Source organism: Chrysemys picta, chromosome 7, assembly GCF_011386835.1.
Source record: "Chrysemys picta bellii isolate R12L10 chromosome 7, ASM1138683v2, whole genome shotgun sequence".
Taxonomy (NCBI): Eukaryota; Metazoa; Chordata; order Testudines; family Emydidae; genus Chrysemys; species Chrysemys picta.
This window is the reverse complement of record NC_088797.1, coordinates 101,713,015-101,736,089: the sequence shown is the minus strand read 5'-3', so window position 1 is coordinate 101,736,089 and position 23,075 is coordinate 101,713,015. Positions and strand designations below refer to the sequence as shown.

Here is a 23,075-nt window from a genome sequence, read left to right as displayed (position 1 = left end):
GTTAAGAAGAATTCAAGTCCTTCTGCTCTTAAATTAAATGCTGTGTTTGTTTGGAAAACAGCTGTTGCCTGTGTTATGGCTGATTTGGGAATAACCCCACTCCTCTATATACAGCAATGAGCAGCTATGCTATGGATGTATACATCAGAATATCCTGGTTTGCTTACTCTTAATTCTTAAGCATTAACAGTGTGCTTTGCTTTGTATAAAGAAGACTGTCTCTGACTCTAGGAACTTCAAAGCTAGAAGTGGCCTCCTGATAAATGCCAGCCTAGTCTGAATCTTAGCTCCTGCTTAGACATGGCCAGCCCTGGAGAGTGAAACTAAGCTGAGGGCCTTGCCCAGCCTGTTTTGCTCAGCACAGGTGAGCGGCATCACCCAATCAGGAGTTTATAAAGAGGAGTAACAAACATTCTGAATGAGAGATTGCTGGAGGGAGGGGAAAGGAGAGAGGGAGATGGAGAAAGGGTTTGCCTCAGATTAGGAATAACAGTTAGGCTGAATCTGCCTTATCCCTGGCTAGTATTTTCATCTAGGCTTTGTTCTTATGTTTGTGTTGTTTGCTGGCCACCCAAGGTGGCTAGAGTGGTTTGAGCCTCCCTTGCTTTCTGACACAAAGCACAGCAATATGTCTGTAAACTCCTCAGAGGATTTTTCACTGTCTTTGATAAAGACTTAACCAGGCTGCAGTATGACTTCACTCTCCTAGCTTCTCTCCCTTTCTGATTTTCTTCATAGCATTCAATACAACACACATTTACTTTTTAAAAATTTACCTGCACAAAAGGTAGGAAATGAAGAGTTTAAGGTCCATGCAAAAGGCTTACTTCTATTTTCATGTGTGTAATCATCAGGAAGGGTCTTTTGTAACATGACCCCATGTAATGCCACAAAGTGAAGTTCTATTACAGACATGTATAGAGCATATATATGCACTTGTTCTGTTTATAGGCCACATGTATGTGCTAAGCCAGTGTGCTATTGGTTGCAAACTCAATAAAACAGTGACACTGTCCTGCACAACCATTGGCTCAGTGAATGACCCATCCTTCTGTTTCACTGACTAAACCGAGGGGGGTGGAACAGGAGCAAAATCTGCAGCAGCGCTACAGAAACTAAAGAATAGGCAATTGGCTTTGTATCTGCCACTCAGATACATGGCACTGGTTGGAGAAAATCAAACTAAATTATAATTGCCTGAGCTTTAGTTCAATATACCATTCATGGCTGTTAATTGAAAAGCCCTAGTGCTTCCACCTTCAGAATGAAGGGCCCAGACAGAGGCAGCTGTTCTAGTGCCCCAGCATTTTCACATTGCAAGAATCAGAATTTCAGGCAGGACCCCTGCACCACATTCTAACTGTCTAATAGTCACAACAGAGATCTTAGAGGTATTAAAGCCAACTAATGAACACAGGTGTAGCTAATGACTTACTCCAGTAGAAGAGACCGAAGAGACTTCTAAAATATGTCTTAGACCTGACACAGGCTGTATTACCTGTGCCAATCTTAATCCCACCTAGATAGTCTGCATTGGGAAAAAAGAGAAGGGTGAGGTAGGCTAACGATCCAGGAAGGGGTAACTCTGGAAAATGGCTAAACTCCTTAATCTGTGTGAGAGGAAGATTTGTATTAGAATTAATGCCAGTAAATGTGGACAAATCCAACTCTGTGTGCACCGCATGAAGAACTCCTCCCTTCTGACCCCTACAGATCAAGTTGATCCTGGCTAGCCAATAAATACTATCTGAGCAGTTTGGTTTGCGGCATTGTGTCTGATAAGACCACAGTTATGTGTGTGCCATCTGCAGAATGTGCTGTGTACTAGTGGCCTGACATGGGAGGGAGGAATGAAAACCATTAGTAAGAGGCCATTTCCCCTTCTCCCTGCTATCTTTACCTTTTCTGCTTGTGGCGCTTTTCACACTTTGTGCTTTTGCTGCTGGACATTAATTGGTCCAAAGAAGAAATTATATTTTTTAAGTAACTAAACTACTGAATGTCACCTTTTTCAGGAACCAAATGGGCCAAGTTACTGGATTGGGATTTGACAGCGCTGAGAACTGGGCAGGGGAAGTAGATGAGTATTGGATCTGCAAACCTACAGCCTCAGCAGGGTCACTATCTATAAAATGATTTTTAATGAGAAGAAATTAGTAAGAATTAGATGTTTATTTGCATCTGTGCCCTTTGTCAAAGACAGGGAGAGTCATGAGAGACCTTGTGTTAATATTCTGTAAATTGAAATAAATAAAGCTAAAACATCATGTAATGATTAAGTATGAGGAAAAAACAAACACAAAAAATTTCCTCAAGCAGAGTTCTGGATCCTGTAAATGGAGAAGTGCCAGAGACTCTATGAAGTCTATTAGGGATTTTGCTACTGAGATTACATGGAAGGCACTCAGATATTACAGTGTTGGGTTTACAGTGTTGGGTGGAAGTATAAAAGCTAGATAATAGATACTTTTATTTCTCATATGCTATTTGAGATGTCTACTCCTGGCTCTGCACTGTCAATGATGCCAGTGTTCATCACCTACTTGTTACATTTTCAACAAAGCATCTTCATGCTGCCCTCCTTCATAGGAAAAGTTTTCCCATAACATCCACAAAGCTACAGATGCCCCCCAGGTTACGCAAACCCGACTTACACAAATCTGCACTTACGGAAAAAGTTCGATAAGCTAGAAATAGGAGGGTTTTTTTTTTTTTTTTTTTTTTTTTTTGGTGTAATGGTCGGGTATACGTATCTGACGTACATAAAATTCGAGTTACGCAAGGCGTTCTGGAACGGAACGCTTGCATAAGTCGGTGAGCATCTGTATATCATTCTTTCTTCAAATCCCTCCTTTTAACCATCCTCTGCTGTGGTACCTACAAAGAATCTGACAACAGGCAACTAGTGTGCTGAGATGACTCCTGGTATTCTCATTGCTTTTTTGTGGTCCTTCATCTGTCTGACTATATCCACCTCTTGTTCTTTGTTTTAGACTGTAATCTTCGTGAGGCAGGGACCATCTTCTTGTTCTGTGTTTGTAAGTGCCTAGCACAGTGGGCTCCTGGTCCAGGACTGGGGCTGCTAGCTGCTACCACAATTCAAATAAATAACTGGGTGAGTGAAGTGAGGTCCTACACTCAACTTCATGGCATTTCTGTGTCTGCTTGTAATCTGATAACTTTGAAACACTACGTCCGATCACTTCCAAATTTCTGGGAATGTTCTAGGCATCACAGGTCAAAATCTTATTGATTTTGGTGAAAATCAGGAAAGCCAGATTGAGAGGAAAATCCAGGCCTCCAGACTATAGATATGTGGGAACAAATGGAGATGGTTATGGTGGACAAGCATTACCCATATTATATGCATTGGCTTTAAGAGGCCTAATATTGTATCTTTCCTGGAGCAATTTATTACCCATTTCCCCAGGACTAGAGAGTCTCTACTTTACCAGTACATACTATCTTGGAGGAATACAATACATTCTGCATGTTGCTGGATGCTGCAAGTGCTCATGTAAGAGAAGTGCACCCTGGGAGCATTCTTTTAATATTCTGGATGTACTGTAAACACAATTGTGTTAACCTGGCTAAATTAGGTGTGCACTGCCCCTAAAGATCAGTATACTTAATTTCTGGGTCAATGACCAAAACACCGGAAAGGAGAATATAATTGTATTTTTTATCTTGCATGCAAATTACAAATACTTTTACATGGATTATTGATTGGCAGATTAATTGGGTCTAAAAATACTACTCGGCATGTCTTTAGAATACCCATGACCATAATGGCAGATATAAAATAGATTTGTTATATGTTTTGGCTATTATACCTAACTGTAAAAATATCTAGCCTGTGAATATGTAAATAAGGAATGTGACCACTATATGCCCTCCTTACAATACTTAATTTATTTCTATTTAACAATAAACCTAGAAATGATTGCAAATGTCCAGATATCTTAAAAATACACATTTATTACTCCACAAATGCAATGGCTTCTCTGCAGTATCTGCAAAACCACAAATATATTGCCATAACTTAAATGTCCTTGTATAATATGGTGTTATTTTCATGCAATAAAAATTACAGAATTGTATTATCATAAAATACAAAGCTATACTTACATATGTGATTTGCACTGAAATAACTAAAAAAAAAAAAAAGGAGCCTGCAAGGCATCAGTATTTCAGCGCTGTTCTAAGCCAAGTTTATGCTGTTTTAGACATTTCTACTGTTTTTGAAAAATAGTTGTTATTACTTTTACTTTTTTGGGCAAGGAATAGACCAATAGTTGGCAAAAAAAAAATTAACCCTTAAGGGACAATTCCTGCATGCCTTTGTCATGCAAAATTCCCAGGAAAGTCAGCTGGAGTTCATTGGAAGGTTTTTAAAATATTTTCAGAAATTTCCAATGCAACAAACTGAGAAAAGGACATTACTTATTTACAGCAATGAATTGATGATAATACTATTACAAATGGCATATGGATAGTACAACGGGTCGTGGAAAACAACAAAGGTTTTATAGATGCATCATGAAGAATGATTAATACACAGAGTATTTGAATAGCTTATGCAGATTCAATTTAGTATTGTGGTTCTGGTAGGAGAGCTAGAGATGGCAACCAGTGTTAGTGATCAGCTGTGGAAACAATTGCAAATGATAGCTGTATTCCATGAATTACACCGATAGTTTTGCTTCTGTACCTAGTGCAGCATCAGGCGCTAAAATAAGAGATACAGTAAAAAGATAAATGGTGCAGAGAGATTCAAACCAAAAATATATTATTAATAGGAACCAGCCCATTCATAAATAAAATAGAGCCCTACAATAACTTAATGTCATTCATTACATACAATGCAATGAGCAATGCACATCTTTAATCTCGTTTTTGCCACTGGTACAGTCAGACATAAGTGGCACATGATTCAGATTTTATTTAAAATAAAGTTCCCATGCCACTACTGTCAAGAGCATTTCTGGCAGTAGGATTTACTCTTCACCTACTGCCCATCATGCCATTATGTACTCCCAAAATTCCCACTGTGTTTTTGAGGGGTGTAAGAAATTGGAATTGGGCCACAACACTACACAGTCACAAGTGTTCTTAAATAACTTACACTAAAGGGCCTGGCATGTAAACATAAAAGCCAGAGTAAAACATGTGATCTCCATTTTCCAGAACTCCAGAGGATCGAAGAATTGCTTCTACTAACCTTTTAGAATTGTTTAAATGATCAAATACTAAAATCTTTACCTAGGGCAAGCCCTATGGAATGTGAAAAGCACTATTTGAATTATATTAGAAAATGGATTTGTTTAGCTATGAATATAAATAATATAAACAACATCAGAAAAGAATGATTCCTTTCCTCAGTCAAGGATTAGTGTTGACAACCTTGGCACTCAAGGTAAATGTTTGTTTAATATTCTTGGCTGCAAGGGTAGAAGAACTAGAAAGCTAGGGACTCTGTGATCTTACTCCACTTAGTCCTGCTCACCAAGGGCCTTAGTCATAAATAAGGGACATAAGTACAGACAAGAAAATACATTAATTTACTGTATAGCAGAAAGACTATGCATTAAACTCTTGATTTCTAAAGAGGTCTAACTGTGTGTGTCTGTGTACATGGTATTGATGAAATAGGTGAACAAAGAAAAAAATCCTATTGCCCTCAAAAGTTTTATACATATCAAATGAAGTTTTACACAGAGCATTATTTGAAATAGACAAAAATGGCCCAATCAAATGTCTGCTGAAGTCAATAAAGGATGACCATGGACTTTAAAGACCATTGGATCAGGCCCAATTTGTCCAAAAGATTATACAGTTTTAATCAAAGACTCCTAAAAGGAACATAGAAATCAGGACAATGCCACCCAGTCAAGTAAAGAACCAGCATTAAAATTATCACAATATCATCATTATAGATTCTACCACACCGCAAACAACACATACCCCATAGACAGCAAAGAGAAGGAGAACTGGTAAAATATGCTGGAGTGCATAGTCCAGAATCCTTTCACATAATTTTTTCTAAAGCAAAATATACATTTTATGTTCAGAACATACAAACATAAATGCTATAAAACATTCAGCGGAGTTATACCAGGGATGAATTTGGCCCATCATATTACACCTCACTTTTTGGTTTAAAACAATAAAGCAAATATGTATCCATGTCTTACAATTTGTCTTCTTTTTACAATTACTATATGCATGTAATCTCTTCTCTAGGGAATATATGTAAATAGGCATCAGAAAACTATTTCCCAGATGGGTATTAGAGTGGTATATTTGCATGCATTATATAAGAGAGAAAACGAGTACTAAAATTATATTGTACTCGGGGTGATTCAAATACATGGGACAATAATTCTAAAAGTCTCTCTTTGTCATGTAATTTGCTTCTCAGAGATCAAGATTTAGAAATGCATTTAAGCGAGGCAGAAATAGTGTGTGCACAAGCATTTTCCAGATCTTGTTTCCTTAGGAAACAATATGTTGCACTTCAACAGTGCCTTCTGGGCGACCAGACTTTGGCCCCAATGACCTAGAAGCAGTGTCCTCATTGAAGCGTTGCTGTTTAGTGCTTGGTACTACTGAAGACATTTCTGCTTGGTTTATATGGAAAAGATAAGTGACAAAAAGTGGAAGTAATGAGCAATAAACAAAGCCTGAACTGAAAAAAGTCAGTTCATTCCTATACACGGTTACTTCAGCTTCAGAAACCACTTACACCATGTGCTAAATACAGCAGTGAATGGGTTCTATTGCTTTTGCTATTACAGTATATTTTAATGGAGCTGCAGAGAGCCCCTTTAAACAGAGGGAGTTTCTGACATTAACTTGTTAGGAGTGCATCCACTCTTGCCAAACGTTGCTCATTTCATTCCCATTGCTATCTACATTCCTCACAATTTTGGTGTGCCATCATTTTATTGGTGAAAATTATTCACATGAGAAATAAAGAATAATGAAACGGACATGATAGAGCCATTTATACCAACAGACTGAGGCTCACAACATTTAAGTTTCCTGCATTAATAATTTTTTGTTCCCTTCACTTTGCATCTGTGCCACACACTGCAACCCATATTTGAAGCTTGGCAAGTTGAGGTATGTTTGCACCTACTTATCTCAGAGCTTTTTTTCTATCAAACACAAAAAAGAGACAATTCCTGATGCAAATATTGAGTGCTCTGATATGGCCATTGGAATGGGGAATGAGAGTAAATAGCTGTTATTTTGGAAGGTGCCTCTGGCACTTATTATTAATTTTGATTCTTTTAAAAAGGTAATTTCCCTGCCACGGGACAGTGGGCTGGTTGGGAATCTGCAACAGAAAGGGGAAGAGAGAGAGAGCAAAGCAAGATATGTCTTGGATCAAGACAAAAATGTGAGGCTTTAGCTCCATTACCTTTACAAAAATAAAATGTAAGTGGAGGAGGGTGGAATCTGACAACAAAATGCATGACTAGGGGGCAATGTGTTCCTAGAAAAATGTTCACTGAACTTTTTCAAAGTATAGGGCCCAGATCATACATTCTATTCAAACATGCTTTAACATGCCTTTGGAGGGAACAGCAAAGGAGGATGGCTGTGTGAATTCTTTTGCTAACTGATAATCAGCTGGAATGTTACTGCAGGGCAGAAGGAAAAGGAAAAAAAAAATCTCCCTTAAGTTTGTTTGTGACTCAGAGCTGGGGAGGTAAATTTTCTTCTGTAGTTGGTAAGGAAGGGGGGAAAGGGAGGGGAATATTTATTTTAGATCTGTTTTATTAAAATAAGACATTCCTTACTTCAACCTATCATTAGAGCAGGGATAGTTTATAGTAATATCTAGGAACATTAACATAGTTGAATGGTATTTATTCTCTGAAAAGAGTTGGCTCCCCATGTTAGGACCTATTCAAGCTCACACAGCTCTGATTATACTATGAATGATAAGATGTGGATGGTCATGCTCTAGCAAGAACCATGGTCTTCTACAGTTTAATTACTAACAGGACATACCATTTACTTGGCAGTGTCCTAAAAATAACTGTGCAACTGGTATAAAAGCTTTGGCGTCTTTTTCCCCCCACCCCCACAAGTTGTGCCTGCACACTTGAATATTTTTTATGAAAATTTGGTTCTGCACAATTTTCACCACTTAATAGTTTCCACATAAAACTGTGGAAAGGTAAGCATGTCTTGTTTTACATACAAAATTGTTTTACACTGGTTATTCCTTTTGTTTCATTCATGGACACTGAAAACTATATATCAACACAGCAGAAATTGCCTTGAAAGAGTTTGCATTTGTTGAAAACATTCTCTATCCATTATGCTTCAGGAACATACAGTAAGGATGCAAACACGGCAAATTTCTTAAGGTCTGGTAACAAACAGATTTTGATAGCTTTTGTGTGGATGTAATTATAATGAGATATATGCACTGCACAATAATTGAATGGTGTAGTAGAACTGATGGCTTGATTTCAGTAATAGTAACTGAAACCCACTATACAGTAGAATAAGCCACTAAGCCTAACATAGAAAAGGCTTCTGAAACAATTAGGCAATATCCACAGCTGGAGCAAAGTCAAGAGATCTCCTGTCCTAATGAAAAGTTAAGACAGGTACCAGTAGATTATGTACAGTACTTTATTTTACACTTAGAATAAAGTAACAGAAGGGTAAAACTGACACCGCCTTTCTTCTAATATTGAGCAGCATTTTATGGCTACCCACAGTGTACGTTTCCAGTAAAACCTAAATCCAATAGAACTTATGTCCTATTAATTAAACGAGTTGAAAAAATAGAATAATTTCTGATTCATTTGCTTGTAATTTGCACAGCTCCTTACAGCTAAGCATAGCCATATAAGGAGATTAAATATTTTAAACCAGATCCTTTGATGCAATGCAACCACTTTGTGCCGCTCCACTAACAGATTCTCTTTGTAAAGCCAGTATATCCAGCCCCTCAGGGATTGACCCAGTGCAAGGAGAAGCATCCAGTTGCATTGAGTTGACAGAGAGGGTCCTACATGTAGCGTGCAGCCAGAAGAAAGAGGGTGTGGCTGAAGTGCTCTTAAACTGCATGCTCCTCAGCTATTTAGTCCCTTGAGGCTGTTAGCACCTGTCATTAATTAGAGCAGCCTGAGGGCTTCTCTAATTTACACAAGGGGCCAATTCTGCAAACAGCAATCTTAGTTTTCCGGAGTGCAAAGGTGAGCTTTACATCATCTTCTCAATCTTTCCCAAACACACACTTGTGCTGCGTGCTCCTTGCTCATATGTAAGGATCTGACCTGTTCCACTTACCATGTTCACATGTGCCTGAGTCAGCAATCTGCCATTAAAAAAGAGCAAAGAAAGAAACTGAACTATTTTCTCCAAGGTGTTGCATAGCAAGTATTTTTCCTCATAGTAGGTAATCCAGTGTTCAGAACTGGCCATCATTTAAATCCACGAATTCAGTTCTTTAAGAACTATCTACCTCTGCTACAGCTTTACAATATTGATTTTGTGACTTTTTTTTCAATTATAGTACGCAGTGTACAGTATATATTCATCAGTGCAACCTGAGAATGATTTATTCAAGAGGCATGTAGGCTTTTGGCCCCTTGCCTTGAAACTGTAGTCCTAGCTGCTACCTGTAGAAGAACATACGGAGCTACACATATTTAAATTGGAATTCTCAGATTCGGCTTCTGTCTCGGCTTCATCTGTAGTTTCAGGAGGAGAAATAGATTCGTTCATTTGATCTTGACTCCTCTTCAACCTGTGCAGAACATATGAGTAACATGTTACATGCTTTCTCTAGACTTAAAATTTTGTAGAAACTATGATTGAAAAAACTGAAATGGAAAATGAGTCCTAAGGTGCCCCTACCATCCACATGTACTAACTTAGGGGTCACAGTCAGGCATCAGGGGATCACAACCAGCTTGTAGTTCTCGGAAAGATAAAGGGGCCCAGAATAGATTCTTCCTAAATGGGAGGGAAATCCCAGTTTTGGAAAAGTTTGACAACCAATGACTTAGCCATTGCAGTGAATTCTCTCTTTTTATGTATCAGAGGGGTAGCCGTGTTAGTCTGAATCTGTAAAAGGCAACAGAGGGTCCTGTGGCACCTTTGAGACTAACAGAAGTATTGGGAGCATACGCTTTCATGGGTAAGAACCTCACTTCTTCAGATGCCTTGCATCTTGCTTATGCTCCCAATACTTCTGTTAGTTCAAAGGTGCCACAGGACCCTCTGTTGCTTCTCTCTTTTTATGCGCTAAGTATCAATTGTAATACATGAAACAAATGCATGAACAAATGTAATATATGAAACAAACACCTGAGTGTTTCTTCCATATTTGAGATCCACCTAACCCATATCCTAACGTTTTCATAATTTTTTGTATAAGCCCCTGTGCTTTAAAGTCTTTTTGACTATAGGGTACCAGAACCCAAACAGCTGCAGGTGTATTTTTATATTTTAAACTCAATGGCTTATTGAGTGCTGTACATGCTGTAAGAGGATATCTAGTAACCTACTGTGATGAGCTTATTAAGGAGCATGGTTTGTTTAGAGGCGGTTTCCTTATTTATTTCCTAGCTTGGGAGGAATTGCCTCCTATCATATTGTTTTAATTTAATAGCAAAAATGTCATGAATATCTTCAAGCAACGGGGGAAAGCAGATATTTTGATTGCAGTGCTTTCATTCAACCATTGTGGTGCATGGAGGGCATTTTACCATATTTCTTTCATTTGCCATATCGTCAAAAATACAGTGGATGGGTGGGTATTATGGGTGTACTCAAGACTCAAAATCATAAGTATTTTAAAATCTACATGATTCTGTAGCATATTTGATTTAACTACAGAGTTTAATAATCGTTGAGGCTTTTGGAGCTGTTTTTCAGTTCCATATTTTAGATAAGCTTTAAAAAAAATAGGGCCTGGGTCTGCTCCATTGAAGTCAATAATGCAGAACTGGGTTATTGCTTTGATTCTCATATTTATGGCTCCCAACAATCTGTTTTTGTGAATCCCAGTTCTGCTAAGTAAAAAGAAGCCCCTTTTCCTTATGAAAACATACCCCCCGCACTCACTTCTCTCTGTTAAAAATGACAAAGTCTTGCTGGATTGTTTCGAGGCATTCCTGGAGATAGTCATTTTCCTGTTTTGAAAAAAGAAAAACATCACGTGCATGAGAAGTCAATAGAGAAAACAACAGACTATATATGTGACTACAGTAACTCCTCACTTAACACTGTAGTTATGTTCCTGAAAAATGTGACTTTAAGCAAAATGATGTTAAGCGAATCCAATTTCCCCATAAGAATTAATTTAAATGAGGGGGTTAGGTTCCAAGGAATTTTTTTTCACCAGACAAAAGACTATACACACACACACACACACACACACACAGTATAGGTTTTAAACAAACAATTGAATACTGGTACACAGCGATGATGATTGTGAAGCTTGGTTGAGGTGGAGGAGTTAGAGGGTGGGATATTTCCCAGGGAATGCCTTACTGCTAAATTATGAACTAGCAATTGGCTGAGCCCTCAAGGGTTAACTCTCACACACTATAAGGCAGCAGGAATGGAGGGAGGGGAGACAGCATCGCAGACAGAAACAGAGACACACACTGTGTGTGTGTGTGTGTGTGTGTGTGTGTGTGTGTGTGTGTGTGTGTGTGTGTGTGAGAGAGAGAGAGAGAGAGAGATGCGCATTTCCCCTTTAAGTACACTGCCTTGTTAATTAGATCAGCTTGCTGAGCCCGCAGCTGCTGCCAGCAAGCTCCCTCCTTCCTGAGCCCTGTCATGTGTCCCCCCTGGTGTATGGAAGATGGGGTAAGCGGGGTGCAGGAGCAGGGGGAGGAGGACACCCTGACATTAGTCCCCCTCTTCCTTCTCTTCCCCCCACCCCCGCACAGCAAGCAGGAGTCTCAGGGAGCAGCTCCAAGGCAGAGGGCAGGAACAGCACATGGCAGTGGGGGGAGGGACAGCTGCAATTGCTAGCCTGCTGGGCAGCTGCTGCACAGGGAACTTAGGGGAGCGGGGAGCTGATAGGGGGGCTGCCGGTCCACCTGGTTCCAAGCCCCCACCAGCTACCTGCAATGGGCTGCTCTTTCTGCAAGCAGTGGACAAAGCAGGTGGCTGCCAAATGACGTTAGAAGGGAGCATTGCACAACTTTAAACGAGCATGTTCCCTAATTGATCAGCAACATAACAACGTTCACTGGGACTACTTTAAGTGAGGAGTTACTGTATTGTTGTATCTAGATGCACATGAATATAATCTAATCAGGTAGTATGATTTTCAGCCTAAATTGATGATGGAAAAAGAACACCCTCATTTCTTTCACATTTTTAAATCACTGTGTTCTCTTTTCACTTCTGGTGCAATAATTTCCCTACTACACAGATAACATGTTAATACACACAATCGTTTACTATATGAATAATCAGTTTATAAATAGTGAAATTCACCCTGGTGCAGAGAGCAAGAAGCATAAGGCCTATATACTACTCATTCACTTAAATCCTCAAAACAGGTCTCATGCAGGATTTAAGCGGTATATAGGCCTTTAACTAGTCCTATGTCCAGGGGTGAATTTCATCTATATTGACTATCATCCTGAAGGATCCCACAGTGCCTTAAGAGCTACAGGCATACAGCACCATCAAGGAGATTGGCAGGACATATAGAGGCTGGAGAAAAATGTAGCAGTGCCTTTAACTCACTTGTCAGTGAGTGCCTCTGCAAGTTATTGTTAAGTTTGCTTGTTCTGGTTTTTGGCTTCCTGAATTATTCTTCCAATCTTTTACAGTAACCTTCATTGATTGTAATGTTAACTATTGCTGAAGGAAGAAATGATCTACTGCTGTTAATAGACTCAGCCCACAAATCAGGGAGAATTCGAACAGATACTTCCTGCTGTTTATAAGATAAATGGCATTCTTAAAAAATCTGTTTATTTTTATTTGCGGGATAATTGTAGTGCTCATGAAATTGAGAGGCAAAGAGCACTGCCCTGAGTCCAGAAATAAGTGGTTAGGTGTTGTGATTGCTTTTTCACATAGATCTACCCATATACATCAGTTATAGCCTGCAACACCCCTTATGAATACTGGGCTTTCCCTGAGATGAAGCTACGTACTATGCCAAATGATGTAATTGTTATTTTATGGGGACATGTCCATCATGGAGAAGATTGAGATTCCTGTATTAATTTTACCAGTGACCTGAGTCTAGCCTGAACCCTGGCTCCCACGATGATAAACACTTATATAACCTAGTTTCTAAAAGAATGGGTGTTTCCTAAATATTTTTTCTTACCAACAACAAAACTATTGCAGACAATGAAAATAATCATAGCACAATCTCATGGGATATTAGCGGGAATTCATGTGAGACACCTAGAATCTGCTTTTTAACTTGATTGTTTCCAAAGCCTCCTGCTACCTCTCAAAGGAAGGGCACTGTATGGCCTACCAAGGGTCATCATGAACGTCCAGGAGGGATCTACATGAAAAGAGTGATTCCCATGCAATATTGGGAATATTCTAAATCAGGACTGCACAGGATATCCTAGTGTTTTGGTTAGTAGAGTTGCAAAATTCAGTTGAGGATAGCTCTTGAGAACTGAACATGCAATATTTGAAACAAGCTGTGAGAAGCCAGCCTGGTAATACTGCAGAATTTTATTATTCTTTCAAGTGGTGGACTTAAAGCTTTGAATCACTAATATTAGTATCAGAGGGGTAGCCGTGTTAGTCTGAATCTGTAAAAAGCAACAGAGGGTCCTGTGGCACCTTTGAGACTAACAGAAGTACTGGGAGCATAAGCTTTCGTGGGTAAGAACCTCACTTCTTGCATCTGAAGAAGTGAGGTTCTTACCCACGAAAGCTTATGCTCCCAGTACTTCTGTTAGTCTCAAAGGTGCCACAGGACCCTCTGTTGCTTTTTACTAATATTAGTGTCATCAATATTTCTAACTTGCCACACATCTCATTTTACTAATAATTTGGTTCTCCTTTCACTAACATGAGGGTCAATTACGAGTAAATCCATAGAATTCACAGGAGTTACACAGGTGTAAACCAGTGTAACAGAAGACTCAGGACCTAGCTGTGTAAATGATACCACATCTGATGTGAAAAATCTTTCTTCCCTATCTGCATAGTGAATCTTCTGATGTTTATAGTTTCTTGATTAATGTGCATAGATTCCCCCACTCCCTTTAGGGACAACAGAAGAATGTGGAAGAGATCTGCCATGCAGATGGAAGAGGAGAATTTAGCTCTCGGGCAGAGTCAGTCTGACTGTCCTCTTGGCTGAACATTTTTATTACAATACGTATGAATGGAAAGCCACCATGCAAAGTAACTGCTTTTATAACAAACAGATTTCAACACCTCAGCTTTTTGTCCCCTGGATTGTTTGAGCTATTCAAGGACGGACTTACTGACTGTGAGCTGTCCTTGCTGTTGTCCCTGGACTTGTTTTTTGCGAGTCTTTTCTTCTTTTTATGCAAGGGTCTTGACTCCAGGATCATTTCTTCTAGCTCAAAGGTGGGATCGCAATGCAGACGGCCTTTCTGTTAGAATGGTACAAAGGTACTGACTGAAAGCTTAGTTCTGTGATTTATGAGAATATATTTCTGCTAATACATTTAGGAGTTATTTCAGCCAAAGAAATCCTTTGTCTTATTAAGTAAACAGTGATCATTGTTCAATAAGGGGAAACTGATTAAGTCATCACTTTTGCTTACATTAGGAACAAAGCCTGGCTCCACCTTCTTCTCACAGACATCATCCCAGATGACATTTGATAAGTAAGCTGAAGTTTGAACGTCAGTGAGGCTGGAAAATCGATGCTCAGGGTTCACTGTCAATAGCTAAAATGACAAGCACTGCAGTAAGGCATGGTCTGGCCTGAGAAAGAACAGGCATACGGAATCATTCTGTCTTTAATTATGCTCTTATAATTAACTAAGAGAGAAAAAACCCTTTGAGGGAAATGATATGTAACTTATTATCTGTGTCAAAACCAAAAAAACCTATGTTAAAAGAAAAATTATTAAGGCTGCAAACTCAAGCACTCAAACATTAGGAAATACCATAATTAATTATGCCTGGGTTAGTTGATGGGAAAATTCCTCATTTGGGCCCAAAGGAGGAAACATTTGATTAGTAGTCCTGATCTCTTGTTGCCTGGGAAGATCAGGAAGTGCTGTGTAGGTAACATGCTCAGCCTATGTTGGGAAAGAAATGCCCCACATTATTCAGCAATTCCTCAGCCAGCTGATTAAGGGCTAGTCTACGTGGCTCGTGTAGTCGTGGCAGAGCACATGCAGAGAGCTCTCCCAGAGCTCTAAAAAAACCCATCTCCATGAGGGGTGTAGGTGCCAGCACTGGGTGCGCGGCTACACTGGCGCTTTACAGCGCTGAAACTTGCTGAGCTCAAGGGGGTGTTTTTTCACACCCCTGAGTGAGAAAGTTGCAGTGCTGTAAAGTGCCAGTGTAGACAAACCCTCAGGAAAAGTGATACTGGGCTCCGAAGAATTTCTCATGCAGTTCTCAGCTGGACAATGTTTTAGAACAAGAAAACTGGTGGGATTCTTGGAGGCATGGGGGACTTCCTTGTTTGGGGGTGATGACTGATACCTTTTGGATTATGGATATGTATTATTAATTTCCATATATAATATTCTCTTTAAAAACATGCATTCTCTGAGTTAATCCAGTAGATGGCGTATGTGATCTTGCTGAGTAATTTTTATTGCAAAAATAACTAACAACTCTGCTTCTTTCTAAAATAAAATCTAATTATGTAAATTGTCCACCCAACTCTAACTTATATTGGAGTCACTTATTTGCTGTCAGTGGAGTGTTTATCTCTTTTATACTCTCTTGATCAGCCACTTTTCTGAATCCTTTAATAAATAGAAGCCAGGAAACCAACATCAGCTTAAAATCAACAGACTTTCTTAGATATAAATAATAAAATGTAAGTGACAAAGGACCCATTCCCCGGAAAAAAGAAAACAAACACATTTCTAATTACTAGACAAATCAGAATCAGATTCACTGACTGCAGAATTGGAGAAAGGGAAAAAAAACATTATCACAGCAGGATATCCAAACACCTATGTATTTTATGCTGCAATCATTCTATGGTGAAAGGTAGTTATTTCAACAGTCAGCTATGAATTTCAGAGTATTGGAGGTAATACATTTCCATACAGGCAGTTATGTTAACACTACAGTATCTTAACTTGAGCAAGTATATGATTATATCACTTAAACCAATCACGTAACACACCTCACTTGCTAACTAACAGAAGAGAAGGTGGATAAAGCAGCAAATGACTACTCAAATTATATTTTGGAGCAATTAAATTGTGTTAACCATTGTATAAAGACATAAAGGAGTAATATCTTGAAGCTGAACAGAAGACTAGTTTCTAATTAGCCCTGTACATATTGTAGCCAGTATGGAATTTGTGACCACACAATTGAAATTGTACTGAAGAAACAGTATTTACCTTTCTCAATAAAGCAACAATTTCTTTTGACCATACTGATGAATACTGCACACTTACAGTACTAAACAGCTGAATTAAAGACTCTACCGGGTTACTGGAGTGGATGTCATAGGGTCTCTGAGGAAAATAAATGGAAATATGAAAAAAATACAATTCTTCCCTTTGAAGATTATTAAGAAAAATATCTGAAAACACCATCATATAAGACAGTAAAGGACACCAGACCCATCCACGAAGAAGTTCGTAAGCCATCACTCCTAAAGACCACCAATCAACTTCAAAGGAGTAGCCTGTCCCACCATTCAGAAAAGAGTGAAAAATCTCTGGAGCTAAATAAAAACAGAAAAGAAAACAATGTATTTACTCTGGCTGTAGTATGTTTACATCCCGCTGCAGATTTGGATTAAGCGTCAGTTTATGGATGCCATAATTACTTTTATTTAGTGCTATCGATGGGATTAGGGTGACCAGATAGCAAGCGTAAAAAATTGGGATTGGGGGGGGGGGGCAGGTAACAGGTGCCTATATAAGAAAAAGCCCCCAAAATCGGGACTGTCCCTATAAAATCGGGACATTTGGTCACCCTAGATGGGCTCCTACAAGACAAACAAAAAACTGAGTTCCTGTCCCAAACAGCTTACTGTCTAAGAGCTTAGCCATGCAAGGTGCTGAGTGCCCTCAGTTCCCACCCAAGTCAATGGGAACTGCACCTTCCAGGAACAGGTCCTAAGTTAGTGCAGGAACAACAGGAACTGATGATGACATTGGGAGGCTGATGAGAGCAAACACAATAGGGTTATGAGGTGTTTTGGGGGGAATAATTCACACATCTTGAGGGATAGACTGCTTGATTAATTAACTTTTCAGAATGACTAAGTTGCTTGCATTAATGTGTTAAATTAGTTCAATTACATTGTGTTAGACACAAATTATAAAATGGTATGCTGTAAGTATCCTTTCAAAGTAAATTGTAGAGACAATTAACAAATAGTATTTCTTACCCATATATGGTTTGGTTCCAGCTAACGCAGTTGCTTTTTCACCATCTCTGATTATTGTTGCAATATTAAAATCTGTTAGGTGTGCATGACCTTAGAAATAAAGACACATTTTTAAAGAGGTATTAATAAAATAGTCATAAATGGAACATTGTGTAACCTAGACACACATTAAATTATTCAGAAAACATTTGATGCTTGTTTACTAAAGGAGCAGGCAATGTGGCACCTGGCTCTCATTAAATGGTCATAATAGATCATGGAGGTATTCTTAAGATCCCAGTCTTTTCAGATGGAAAAAAATCGTTATTTTTCTGCCTTATTCAATGCCAAACTTGAGGTGCTGTTTTGTAGTCAATAAAAATGACCAATTTATTCCAGCTCATACAAGCATCTGATCAGAGCTAAAATGAGTTACATATGGGCAAATGGATAGACTGCTTTCTGCCCACACAGCAATAGACGCATAGTTATCAACTGTAACTTAGTGGCTTTTCAAAGGACAAGAAGATGCCTTTTTGATTTCTACAGTATATAAATTAACTCCACATAAGGCAGCCATTACAATTACACTTGCATTCATAAAACCTGGTGTCCTTTATGTCTGCAATGAATTACCCCTTTCTAAAATGTCTTTTATGCTTGTGTGGAGTGTTGGTTTGACAGACCAAGAATCAAAGATGATTGTGAGGGAAAAGACTCTTTGGATCTAAAAGCCTATTTCCTTACCACTGTAGGATTCTGAACCAGAAACTTTCACAAAATAAATTGGAAAATTTGGTGAATATTTGTTTGCCAATTTTTCATCATTTTCTGCAACCCAGTCATTTTTCCAAAATGTAAAGTCAAAATTAAAAGAAAGGAACTGCATTCCTGGTTGGAAAGCAAGAGGACAAGAGAAACAGTGGTCAAACAAATTCAGTTTTTCAAATATTTAGACAACATTTTTCACTCTGTAGTTGTTTTGAGGAAGAGTGGTCCAGTAGTTAGGGTGAGAGCTTGGACATTAGGAGATCCACGTTCAACTCCCTGTTCTGCCACAGATTTCCCATGTGACTCTGAAGAAGTGGCCTCCAATAGGCACCTAGTGGGATTTTCAGAAGTGCCTAGGCACCTAGTTGCCATTGATTTCTGCATCTTTAGGTGCCTAAATACCATTAAAAATCCATCCCTTAGTCTCTTTATGCCTCAATTCCTCATTAGTAAAATGAAGATGAGTACTTCGCTTTCTCACAAGGGTGTGGTGAGGATAAATACATTAAAGATTGCGAGACCCTCAGATACTACAGTGATGGGTACCATGTAAGTACCTTAGGCTATGTCTACACTTGCAGAGTTTTTGCACTTTAAGTTTCACCATTGATAGGGAACTGGTGAAAATAAAGCACTGGTTTGTGTTTTCACTTAATTCCTCAGGTGTCCTGAGGTGTGGAGCAACCCAAGCTCCAGTTTGAGTTATGTGTACAAGTGAACGTGAGGCAGGCAACCCCATGAGGCACCCCAACCCTCTGCCCCACCCTGAGCCCCCTACTGCACCATGAGCCTCTCTTCCCTGGCCCCACCCCGCAGCCCACCCCTGCGCACCACAACCCTTTGCCCTAGCCCTGAGACCTCATACCCAGCCCCAGCCAGAGCCCTCATCCCCCCACACCCCAACCCTCTGCCCCAGCCTTGAGCCCACTACTGCACCATGAACCCCTCATTCATGGCCCCATCCTGCAGCCCTCACCCCCACACCTCAACTCTCTGTCCTAGCCCTGAGCCCCTCCTACACCCCAAACTCCTCATCCCCAGCCACACCCCAGAGCCTGTACCCCCCAGCCAGAGCCCTCACCCCTCTGCACCCCAACCCTCTGCTCCAGCCCAGAGCCCCTTCCGACACTCCGAACCCCCCCTCATCCCGTGCCCCAGCCCTGAGCCCCCTCCCACACACCAAAACCCTCATCCCCAGCCACACCCCAGAGCCCTCACCCCCTGCTGGAGCCCTGAGCCCCTCCCACATCCCAAACCCCTCACCCCCAGCCCCATCCCGGAGCCCACTCCCCCAGCCAGAGCCCTCACTCCTCCGCACCCCAACCCTCTGCCCCAGCCCTGAGCCCCCTCCCACATTCTGAACCCTCCTCCCAAGCCCCACCCCAGACCCCGCATCCCCAGCTAGAGCCCCCATCCCCCACACCCCAACCCTCTGTCCTAGCCCCGAGCCCCTCCCATACCTCAAACCCCTCATCCCCGGCCCTACCGTACAACCCACAGCCAGAGCCCTCACCCCCCCACACCTCAATCCTCTGCCCCACCCTGAGCCCCCTCCTGCACCATGAACCCCTCATCTTTGGCCCCACCCCACAGCCCTCATCCCCACACCTCAACCTTCTGACCTAGCCTTGAGCCCCTCCCACACCCCAGAGCCCTCATCCTCCCACATCCCAAACCCCTCATCCCCACCCCAGAGCCCGCACCCCCAGCCAGAGCCCTCATCCCCCCCCCCCCACAATCACATTGTGCAATATAGGGAAACTGTTAATTGCTTACTGTTTCCAGTCCACTTTTACATTATTTTAAAAAATATATATCGGCTTACAAGGCAGGTGGGGGGTGGGACTAGGACCTATTCTGGGCACCACCAAAAATGATACAAACCTGCTGCCCCTGCATTGCCCAGGTGGTAGAAGAGACACTAACCCCCCCCCCCCCCCCCCCCAGCTAGCAGCTCTTACTGCAAATAAAGAACTTGCAGCATGTGTGTTTTATGATCTCCACAAGTTTTATAATATGCTCACTGTGTAATAGCCACAAGTCCAAAGATGCTAACGTGCACTTAGGAACCTGGTTGTTCCCCAGCTGCTGTGACAATTTTGTCTTTCCCCCATTATAGGGGATGTGCATCCCAGTTTGGACTTGTGGCTCTCAAGCAATGGGTAATAAATCTCTCATCTTCTGGTTGGAGAAAAACAGCTTTCTCAGGCAGATCTGGCTCTCTTTTTTTTCTTTCTTTACTGCATGAACCCATGTATAAACCAGCCTGGCTTAAGTATAAACTGGTTTATCCATGAGTATGTATAGCAAGTCTTCCAAACAGCTTGTGGTCAGAGTAAGCTGGCAGTACCATATCCCTGCCATTTCTTCCTTCTTGTGAGAAGCTGCCTGATAGCTATATGAATTATGCATATGAGACCAATGCTGCCTGATCTGAAAAGAGATGAAGACAGAGGGATATGTGGACAAACTGTCAAGAAGTTGCTTATAAATCATCAAAAGCTCACTGGTCTGTTTGCATTCAAGTGTCTTCTCCAGAGCAAAAACATATTTTGAATGAAGGAAGATGCAGCACTCTCTCTTAGGTCCTTGATTTCAAAACAGCAAGAAAAGAGACATCACTACAGTTAAGTATAGCACTGAAGGAGGAGAATCTGGGTTGTAGTTAACTCCAGTATTCCTTAATTCTTTAACTCTGATCATGCTTCCAATATAGCCAAGTCTGCTCTTTAAAAGAAGCTGGCTACATGCCAATTTTGTTTTTCATACTGTTAAGGTGACTGTTCATAGATTACTTGTGTAACAGACACATAACAATAAAACTACATTAGGTGAAGCATATAAAATCTGTGGCCAATTCATCTACTCTGTCAAGGCAAACAAGAAAGAAATCCAATGTGAGTTGCAGCAGGTCAACCAATTATTCCAAAACTTGCCTGAGGGATAGTTACTTTCAAGCCAAGCTAGAAATCTAGTCCAAAGCAAACCACTCTCTCTCTTCTGTAAGGCTATTTTCTGCCCTATATCTGCATGTGGCTCCCCAGTTGACATCTTTGGATGTTTCGTATCTGAATCAAGGCAGAATAGCCCCCTTTCTCCTCCTGTTTTCTCCTCTCCTCTCATTCTTCTATCTTATGCGCAATAGTTTTTCAGTGCTCTGCGATCTGCACCAGCTTCCAGTAAGCTTTCAGGTTGAATTCAAGCTGTTGGTTTGAACCTATAAAAACTGGAAAGGATTAGAACTTGGTTGCCTGAGAGATTGCCTGTCTTTCCCAATGATATACTGCAACAGCTAAGATTAGCAGAGGTGCGCAAGCTGGAACGCCTTCCATTTAAAACAGAGAGCTGCTAGTAGTACGTCCTCAGTGAAGAGTCCTGATCTAGTTTTCCACTTTGTTCCATCAGAGCCCAGATTTGTTAATCTTCCAGGCAAGTTGTAAAACCCATTCCCCCCACCACGCCCTTCCCCTTCTGTAAGGTTGCTGAAGAGAGTATAAGCTGAGGAGAAGATGTTTATGGGCAGTCCTTTATGTTCATGTTGTGATTTTTAATGTATAGCCCAAGTTCCCAAAGCACAAGGTAGGTGACTACAATTGTATTTTTAAAGCTCAAAGTAAATATATAAATACCTCTTTTCTTGACTCCAAGTACTAAAGATGACAAATGATTATGATACCTTGGCCTAAGGTATTTGTGGAAACAGGTCCCCAACATTGTTTATCAACTAGCAGATTGGTAGGAAACAAAGTTATTTTCTAATAGTTAATTTGATTGGAAGCTATCATATTAATATCTTTGAAGACAAAATAACACTTTTTAAAATCTCAACCAGAAATATTATTTGTCCTAAAAATATAAGAGCTAGTAAAAATAAGCTTTGGTTTATGACGAACGTACTTGAGACTTCATTCTCCCTTGCCTTGCATAACCTGTGTGCAAAATTAATATAAAATATTTCCAAACCAGAGCAGTAGTGTCTTGCTCCCACCTTGCCCAGGGGTAAATATGCACACAAGATGCATGGTAGTGGAGAATCAGGACCTAGGCTAGAAGGAGCTGCATAGACAGACAGGTTTTGTTTTTTTCTTACCTTGCTCATCTAGGAGAATGTTGTCTGGTTTTACATCTCTGGGAAAAGAAATGAAGATGTATGTAAGAAGTTATGCAAATGGAAAAAGCAACTCAAAAGAAAAGCAAAACTATTTCTTGTGACCCAATAATTAGGGTAGAAAATATAAAACAAAGAAACAAAGTACCCTAGTCTGAGAGAAATTATTCATGCATCTGCCATCTCTTATATATGTAATAGATAAATGTTTTTCCTGCGCAACCATTCCAAAAAAAAAAAAAAAAGGGAACAAAACTCCCAGATCTTGCCCTTGAAAAACCCCCATTGAAATTAATACTGCAAGATTTGGTATTTATTATGAAGAACTTTATAACTTTGAATTAAATACTGGGCCAAATTTACGCTGGGGTAAATTTAGAGTAAGTCCACAGATGGCAAAAGACCAGCTCCAGTATAAATGAGGGCAGAAGTTTAACCAAGGGGTCATATGGCCAAGTGCAGTTAAAATAGGAGCTGTTTACTGAATACCAACTGTTAATGACGTTGGGATACTCATTAGCGTACAACACAATGGGGACAACTGCACCTTAAATTCAAACATAGACTGCAATGGACCTATGCCAGTTGGCACCAGCTGATGATCTGGCCCCTTATTCTCTAATGAGCCTGATCGTCTCATTTATCCTTGTTGGTTTATTTAGCTGC

At 40.2% G+C, this 23,075-nt stretch overlaps 1 protein-coding gene across 4 annotated transcripts in view; it reads right to left on the bottom strand.

Moving 5' to 3' along the window:
• Positions 1-3,958: 3,958 nt before the first annotated feature.
• The window catches only part of STK32C (serine/threonine kinase 32C), a 240,427-nt gene continuing 221,310 nt past the window's right edge, over positions 3,959-23,075 (bottom strand). For 2 of the 4 annotated variants that reach the window (XM_065552147.1, XM_005305315.5), the window contains 8 exons: positions 22,392-22,429; positions 17,552-17,641; positions 16,776-16,879; positions 16,551-16,667; positions 14,775-14,900; positions 14,469-14,600; positions 11,101-11,168; positions 3,959-9,778 (listed from right to left, as the gene is read on the bottom strand). In XM_065552147.1, coding sequence (XP_065408219.1) covers positions 9,640-9,778; positions 11,101-11,168; positions 14,469-14,600; positions 14,775-14,900; positions 16,551-16,667; positions 16,776-16,879; positions 17,552-17,641; positions 22,392-22,429 — 814 coding nt within the window. In that variant the 3' untranslated portion in view covers positions 3,959-9,639. Of the gene's footprint in view, positions 9,779-11,100; positions 11,169-14,468; positions 14,601-14,774; positions 14,901-16,550; positions 16,880-17,551; positions 17,642-22,391; positions 22,430-23,075 lie in introns of all 4 variants that reach the window. The other 2 variants (XM_065552146.1, XM_042856759.2) reach the window with 2 other exon arrangements.